General features: G+C 39.9%; 1 protein-coding gene across 1 annotated transcript; it reads right to left on the bottom strand.

Annotated features, from left to right (window-relative positions):
- Positions 1 to 286: 286 nt before the first annotated feature.
- On the bottom strand, positions 287 to 8,532 carry LOC105020619. The gene is made up of 7 exons (XM_010887781.2): positions 8,386 to 8,532; positions 4,353 to 4,401; positions 4,151 to 4,231; positions 3,710 to 4,057; positions 1,364 to 1,495; positions 1,167 to 1,201; positions 287 to 424 (listed from the first exon to the last, which is right to left on the bottom strand). The coding sequence occupies exons 1-7, from the start codon at positions 8,530 to 8,532 to the stop codon at positions 287 to 289; spliced, it is 930 nt and encodes a 309-aa protein (XP_010886083.2).
- Positions 8,533 to 8,548: the final 16 nt, after the last annotated feature.

Raw genomic sequence — 8,548 nt, 5'->3', positions numbered from 1 at the left:
ATGCAACTAAAAGTCTTTACCAAGTTACAAATGTCGAAAGCATCACCTATTATAATGACTCAGAGACTTATAGAATGCAAAAATGAATTGTTTATTGTTAATACAGTAATACAGCAAGATGGGTTTCTTCATGATTTGAAGTATTACTGGATAATTATATAAATATATCACTCTATTATAACATAGGTTATAATTGCAGTTTTCTATTTGTTGCACTGCAAATACAGTACAATACGCATTTAAGGTATTATAATCTGTTTTAATACAAATAGTTTTTCTTGATATCTCATTCCTGCTGCAGGTACCTGACCTCAGAGTACACTGCCTCTCTTCTGTCGGTCTTGTCTTTTACTCGTCTGGCCGAGGAGCTCTTCTTAGGATTGAATCTCACTGCTGCATAGTTTAATACATCACTGTTCTGGTTCTGAGGGGGTGGGGACATAACAAAATGCATAATAATTAAATTATCATTTCATTTAGGATGTTTCTATTTCTATGAATGGGTTACTAATTATGTTGGGTTACCCATGTTTAGATAAGTAAAGGAATGTAGGAGAGGGGGATCTGGTGTTTAGGGTCATTATTGACTGGTATCAGCAGATTATAGGATTACTCGTAAATCTGCCTATCTGTATAACCCATCAGAGTCTATTTATTGTTTGTCCAGATGATGTAAGACCTCTTCAGAGTTGAAGAGGTTACCCATGTGGGGGAGGACAGCTGCCCCTTGGTTAAGACTGAGGTAGTAACATAACGAAGGGAATGTGTTTTACTGACATAGGACAGCTGGGCAGCATGTTACCACACCCCTTTCAACTGTAATAAATACGGACTGTTCATGTATCTACCTCAGAGATTCCTCCGAGAATTATTGTGTAAGCTTTTGACACGTCTTTCTATTTGCAAATAAACTGTTAAATATGCCAAGATCATTTTGTCTCTGTACTTACTCCTTTAAGAGTTCCATCACAACCTACAACCCTGGCGTTTTAAGAGCTTTATCAACTAAGCCCTGTGGGATCTCAATCAAATGGCTACAACTTCTAGAACAAGGAGGAATAACTTCCAAGAAATGAAATATCTAATTAGGAACACAATTACAACAAATACCAATTATAATGGATAACTATGGTTGTTAAAATGTTTATGAATGTTGACAAATGTACCTGATTCCCGTCCAATGTTGGGTCACACGTCTTCCCTTCAAAGAGTTAAAAAAAGATGCAGACATCAATATTTTGTTGAAAATCTATTTTCCTCTAAATGTATAGTTAATTGACATTTCATAGTGGAAACTCAGTCAAGGTTTTCAGAATGTGCATTGCATGTACATGCGTACATTATTAGACATGATTGCAAATACCTCTGTGATCTCCTCTCCGAGTGTTGCATAACATCCAGAGGAGCAGAAGGGTCACCAGACTCAGAAGAATGTTGGACAGTATCAAGACAAGAACAGTAGGACTCAGATCAAAAGGATAGTCATGCCCTGGGACTGTGAGAAAAAAATATCAGCAAATTCTGTGACCCAGTGATCTGTGTGATGACTGCACTCTGACCCTAGACACGGCTGACGTGAGGAGAGCTTTTAAAAGAGTGAACCCTTGGATGTCACCAGGGCCAGATGGCATTCCAGGTCGTGTTCTCTGGGGGTGCGACAAGCAGCTAGCTGCAGATTTCACCTCTATATTCAACCTGTCCCTGACTCCGTCTGCAGTCCCCACCCACTTCAAACAGACCATCATTGTCCCTGTACCAAAGAAAGTTCCCCTTCTATCACCTGCCAGAATGACTACCTCCCTGTAGCACTGACCTCCATCATCATGAAGTGCTTCAAGCGGCTGGTCAGAACCCACATCCATCAGAACTCTGGAGTGGACCCAAATTCAGACACAGGGGCAGGAAACTATTCAGGGGTTTAAAATGCACCTGAATTGTCAGGCCAAGATCAGGTAGTATAAACAGGCAGGGTTTCGGTACACAGGGTGTACAGACAGATGATGGGCAGGAGAGTTGGTCTGATTGACAGGCAGGGGTTTGGTACACTGAGCACCGAAGTCCCCCAGGGCTGCGTACACTGTCCCCTCCTGTATTCCCTGTTCATGCAAGACTGCGTGGCCTAACACATCTCCAACACCATCCTTCAATTTGCAGATGAGACAACATTCCTGGGCCCCATCTCCAACAATGATGAAGATCCTGGCTACATGGTGCCAGGACAACAACCTCTCTGTCTCTGTCTGTTGGACTAAGGAGATGATCGTGGAATGAGATGACTTCAGGGAGCAGCGCATCAAACATGAAGTCACCGGGTCCAGCAAAAGAGTGAAGAGAAAACTGCCCAAAAGAGACTGTACTTCCTGAGGAGACTGAAGAAATTTGGTATGTCTGCAAAAACTCTCACCAACTTCTACAGGTGCGCCTCTCATACTGCATTACTGCCTGGTACGGCAGCTGCTCCACTACTAATTTCTAGGCCCTCCAGAGGGTGGAGAAATCTGCGGAGCACGTCATCGGCTGCCATCTCCCCTCTGTGCAAGGCATCTACCACACAGAAAGCCTTAGGAAAGCATGGAACATCATCAAAGACTACAGCAACCCAGGCTATGGTCTGTTCACACAGCTGCCATCTGGTAGACACTACCGGAGCATCAGGACACGCACTTCCAGACTCACAAACATATTTTTTCCTCAGGCCGTAAGACATCTCAACCAGCAACACTAATCTAGGATCATAATGATCACATGGACATTCCAAATGCTCTGATGTCTTTCTATGTACATTCAATGTACATTAGAAAAATGTGATGTACCATTCATAGGCGTATTACACTAACACTGTAAGATTCTGTTTTGTTTTTACTGTTGTTCTTTAACAGAAGCTGTCTTCTTTGTTGTGATTGTTTTCACCTGCTTGTTGTTTAGTCCTCGTTAGCACCCTGTTTAGTTTGCCCTATTCTATTAGCCCTTTATTGAGTCATTGAGCCTTTTCTGTATATACCAGCCACCAGTCTGTGGTTTTTGAAGTAATTTAGATTTTTAACCTGCCTTAGTAACTTCATTAAACCCTTTTGTTGCTCTTCAAGTCTACGCTTGGTGTCCTGCTTAACTGGAAACATGACAAATATTTATAATATTCAATACGTTTACCCATATTGTTCATATTCCCCATTCTACACTCATTAAAACTGCTGCAAGTTTAATTGTTATGTATACTTTTGCCAGAATTTTTTCTTAACTCTTACTGCATAGATGCTGTGTGACATGTCTCAATAATGTAATTGTTCAGCATGATGCTATGCATTTGATAAAGACTTTGACTGTCACGGTTTGGCTGGGAGGTAGGACACAAGGTTTTCTTGGGCAAACGTGATTTACAGTTTTACTGAAGAAAATACAAATGGCACAAACTGCAGGAACAGGCATAAAATAACGACAATGACCAACAAGAACCGATGTGGCAGGAGGAACTAATAAAGGCACAACGAGGGAGTGAACAAGGCACAGGTGGAAACAAGAACAAGGACAGGCTGCGGGTGAAAATAAAAACAAAAAACAAACATAAGGGGCTACCTTTAAGTACGAAAAACAAACGGAACCGAACCTCACATTGACTTTTTGACTTTGACCAATCTAAGGACAGTATATGAGCTCAAACTGTGCTATATTACCTACTAATTGATTTATAAAAACATATTCTTTGAAGTACCTTGAATGTTCAGCTTGGTCCCATTCCCAAACAGTATCTCTCCACATGAAGCCACAGCACAGTAGTAAGTCCCAGTATCAGAGAGGCTGAGGTTCCTCTTGGGGAGGTTGTAGACACAGCTCTGTGTAGGAGACCCAGACTCAGGGCTCTTCATACACTGACCACTCCTGTCTCCATTGGTAGAAATGATTCCTGGAGGAGATTCTCCTGAGTCATGTCTGAACCAATAGACACTGTGTTCTCCTTCACAGGTCCCAGTGTTTATTGTACAGTTCAGAGTCACAGAGTCTCCTGGATTAACTGATTCAGACACCGGCTGCTGTGTAACTGTACTGTTTAAATCTGCACCTGTGAAATAAAATAAATGTATATGACCTCCCAAAACACTGAACTGACTTATACAAAATGCAAAATGTTTGTAGTATCTACATAGTTGCTCACCCTTAAGCACCAAAAGTGTCCCTTGTCCAAACTCTATATAGTTCAATTGTACGACTCCACAATAGTAGATTCCAGCGTCCTCTGGCTTGGTAGAAGATACATTTAAGTGAGAGGTTCCTTCTTTAAGCATTACAGTACAACGCCCATCCTTGAAGTTATCATAGTAACGGACCAATTTGTAAAACATATCTGCCTTAGCCACCTGATGGATAATCCTGCCTGTGGTGAGCTTGTACCAAACCATGTGAAGACTGTTACTTTTCACATAGCATTCAATTGTCACCTGGTCCCCCAACTGTGCTGCTAGGAATGACGCAGGCTGATGTACCTCCGTTGATTGAACCACCCCTGAAACAACATTCGGTATCCCATTAAAACCAGTACTCATAACTCATAATATTTATCTCTGTTTCAGTGGATATTTTCTTTGGCAATCATTACTTACAAAAGTTGTTGAGGAGAATAAAGACAAGGAGCTCAACCATCCTGCTGTCCTTTGGTATTCTGTATCACTGGTGTTCTTTTAAAGACATCCTGTACAAAGTCTCAGAGTCACACATCGTTAGTGATTGGTCAAATGTAATTTGCATCTGATTGGACTGTCAGGTTTGTTCCATTGAACAACCGATTGGCTAGCCAGAAGGTTCAGACAAGGAGCTCCAAGGTCGGAATGAGTGCTACTGCATTAGATTAAAAATAATTTCACTACAGGAATATTTTTTTTATTATATTGGCACCCATGTTTTGAGTTATGGAGGACAACAATATAAACTGTCTCTCTTTATTTGGCTGAGTTAGATACAACATTGTACCAATAACACAATTTGATGACATTCATTTTACCTTACAAAGTTAATGGACAATTTTCATCTCATCTTCATCCGCATGGACAATTTTGGGGTTTTGAAATTAAGGTCTGGGCTGCTCTGGAGTCTCAACAGATGGTGCTAAAGTGCAATTCGCAATTTACAGGTCTGTCATCAAACAAGCTGGAGAATCAAAGGACTAATGACAGAACAATACACACTATAGTGGACCTGGTATGAAACAAATAAGCATTGCTGTGTGATTGAAAATGTGGGCTACTGTGTTTCTCTTCAATTCTATTCTGGCAATTATCTAGTAGGCATGGTGACACGTTGTGGATGAAAACAAGCATAAGTCTCACCATAAGCGGAAATCCAGGTGGGGACAGGTTTGACACAACCACCCCATCCTTATAAAACTACGCTTTGACACCCCCAATATATCACTGTAAACATAACAATGTAATTCCAATCATTTTAATAACACGGAATGAAAGCGATGATTATATACACTTAATAGCATGTTGTAAAGTTTCAAAAGATTGTGATTTCCCGCCCTTTTCCTCACAATGGTTTGATCCACTGCCCCCCCACCCCCCAGGCCTCAGCAGTGGCAAATCATCAATGTTGCCATGTATGCTTATTATAAGCAAATGTGGGCTTCTTTTTTTCAGAAAGTTGCTTGAAAACATTGTTTTTCATGGGTTGTGGTTATTTGGGCTTGTTTCACATGCTTATTTGTGACCGAATTTGGGAAATTGGGCTTATCGCAAAATTTGAGTTTAGCTTTTTATTGCATTTTATAAATGTCCAGATTCAGAGCTTTGAAATGGTATATAAAATACTGTTTGATAAAGTTATGGGACAGATATGCTGATTTAAAAGTTGATAATCTGCTGTACTTCATTCTGAGAAAAGAGGCTTGAAAGATTCACACTTTCCAGAGAGCTTGTCTTTGTTTACGCCCATTCAGCGTAGTTCACACCCTCTTAGGCCTTAACCCCACCCAGCTATTTAAGTATTCAATGGGGACACCTTGTGTTAAACTGGTCTAGTTGGTCTCTAATGAAAACATACTATATCAAACCAAATAAAATTAAATACAATCAAAGTTTTCTTCAAATGGACTTGATATATCACGTATAAACAGTACAGTGAAAGGTAAAGTAGCTTAGCAGCAGGATTAATTAAAAACAGTAGCAGCAATGTAAGTGTAGATAGTTTGAGTGCAGGTGGACAGCCACTGAGCTATTATAGGGTTATAGATTAAGCATAATCACACACACATGGATGAATGACCGGTCAATCAGATAGCTTATTATCACGCTAAATTACTTATGCAAACTTAATAGCGAAGGATAATCACACACAAGCTAGAAACCTGGAATGTTAGCTACCTGGTAAGTCATTGTTGTTACCTAGCTAGCTAACGTTAACAGTAATGTAATTTACTGTGCAAACATAATAGTTAAGCATAATCACACAAGCTAGAAACCAGGAAATGTTAGCTAGCTGGTAAGTTAATGTTGTTACCTAGCTAGCTAATGTTAACAGTAAAGCTAATAGTAATTAGCATAATCACACAAAAGCTACACAGAACAAAACTATAAACTCTTTTGTTTTTGCCCTCAATTATCATGAGCTAGAGTGGCCTTTTAGAGTGGCCTTTTATTGTGGCCAGCCTAAGGCACACCTGTGCCATAATCATGCTGTCTAATCAGCGTCTTGATATGCCACACCTCTAAGGTAGATGGATTGTCTAGACAAAGGAGAAGTGTTGACTAACATAGATTTAGACAGATTTGTGAACAATATTTGAGAGAAATAGGCCTTTTGTGTACATAGAGAAAGTCTTAGATCTTTGTGTTTAGCTCATGATAAATGGGGGCGAGTGTTGCATTTATAATTTTGTTCAGTGTAGAAATGTTAGCTAGCTGGTAAGTTAATGTGGTTTCCTAGGTAGCTAACATTAACAGTAACGTCAGTAGCTATATCTGGATAATTAGCAATACAAACGACTTGGAGAACTTTTTGGGAATTATCTGTAGCTATTTAGCAAACGTTACACTTACCCGTATAAATGTAGGAATGTTTCACTGCAGACTGAAACAACTATATATCCTCTGATTACATACAAAGTCCTTTGTTGTTTGTGTTTAGTCTGTTGATGTTTACAATGTGTCTTTTTGCTACCGTTCACACTCAAGGCTTTCAATACTCCAATAATCTATGCATCTTTCATAGACCCTATCATAACTGCCATGATTGTCCTTTTCTTTTAAATGTAAACTGTAGACAGTTGTTTTATACAAGAGGAGCTAGTGTTTTCTTTCCATCATTGGCACTTCAATGCAATGCCTCAATTTTCCCTGAACATTTTGAACAGTATCAATGTCTTTCCTCATCGTCGTCTGATTAATCTTCTGAGTCATGGCATCATAGTACTCCAGAAAGTAGTATCTCACAACTTTGTTGATAACACCAGAAACATTCTGGGTAGCAATGTGTTTCACAGCAGTAGCAATGGGATCGCAGATGTCCATTTTTGAAAATCCCATGATCACAATATTTTACTGACCAAGCAGTTGTATTATGACAAAAGTGGTTTACATGATAGACCAATCAGAATTCAGTATGTCAGCATGTCCACCCCATTGATTATCTCAGCCAATGGAAGGAAAATACCTGTATTTTCCACAGGTTAAACAATGGTTTTCATTTAAAATGTTATTCGCATTTACACTTCACATTCTAGTTTGTTATTAAGTCACATTGAAGTTCATATCTTCAAGAAGGCATTTCTGCCTGTCCCAGAACATGTTTTTCATCTTACAAACGGCTCTCTGAAGAACAAAGTACTTCAGATCTTTGAGTAATATAAACTAATAATGTGTTTGTGGTCTTTCAAATGTTTCATCTGACTATAGATAAGAATCTACCTCATAAAAGGGTGGTGGATTTTAAAAAGAGGATCTACTGTCAAAGATTATGTGAGACTACTGACTGACACCAATGACACATCCTGCTGAAAATAAATTAAAGACGGAGAGAACACAGAGAACTCATCAGATCTTACCAATGCTTAGAGACAACCTACATTCCTACTCATTGCTGGCCACGGAGGACCTGTTTGTATACCTGTTTGCATTGTCCCTCCTTCTCCCCATGGACATAACCTAGGCATCATCCTGGACTCCTCCCTCATCTTTGAACAACACATGAAACAGACAGTCAAATCCTCATTTTTTCACCTCCAATATATTGCCAAGCTAAATGCCTCCCTCTCCTGTACCACAGCTGAAACCTTAATGCATGCATTCATCTCCTCTCGTCTAGACTACTGTGACTCTCTTCTTTCTGACATTAACTCTTCATCTGTCCATAAGCTGCAAATGGTCCTAAACTCAAGCGGCCAAACTCCTCACCCACACCAAGTCCTGGTAGCACATCACTCCTATCCTCCAGGAACTCCACTGGCTCCCCGTCCCTCAGCACATTGATTATAAAATCCTTCTGCTCTCCAATAAAACTGTCCATCAGCTTGCTCCATCCTACCTCTCTGATCTTATTCCCCATTACCAAGCCTTTGGGT

Source organism: Esox lucius, chromosome 24 (genome assembly GCF_011004845.1).
Source record: "Esox lucius isolate fEsoLuc1 chromosome 24, fEsoLuc1.pri, whole genome shotgun sequence".
NCBI classification, from domain to species: domain Eukaryota; kingdom Metazoa; phylum Chordata; class Actinopteri; order Esociformes; family Esocidae; genus Esox; species Esox lucius.
This window is presented reverse-complemented; position numbering and strand designations above follow the sequence as displayed.

Excerpts from the sequence above, each read along its gene's own strand:
- LOC105020619 (XM_010887781.2), bottom strand. The coding sequence starts at position 8,532 with ATGGGGAATAAGATCAGAGAGGTAGGATGGAGCAAGCTGATGGACAGT. Across the intron at positions 4,402-8,385 it reads ATGTGCTACCAGGACTTGGT|TCTTCACATGGTTTGGTACA; the intron begins GTGGGTGAGGAG and ends GAAAAGTAACAG. Across the intron at positions 4,058-4,150 it reads GACACTTTTGGTGCTTAAGG|GTGCAGATTTAAACAGTACA; the intron begins GTGAGCAACTAT and ends TTTATTTCACAG.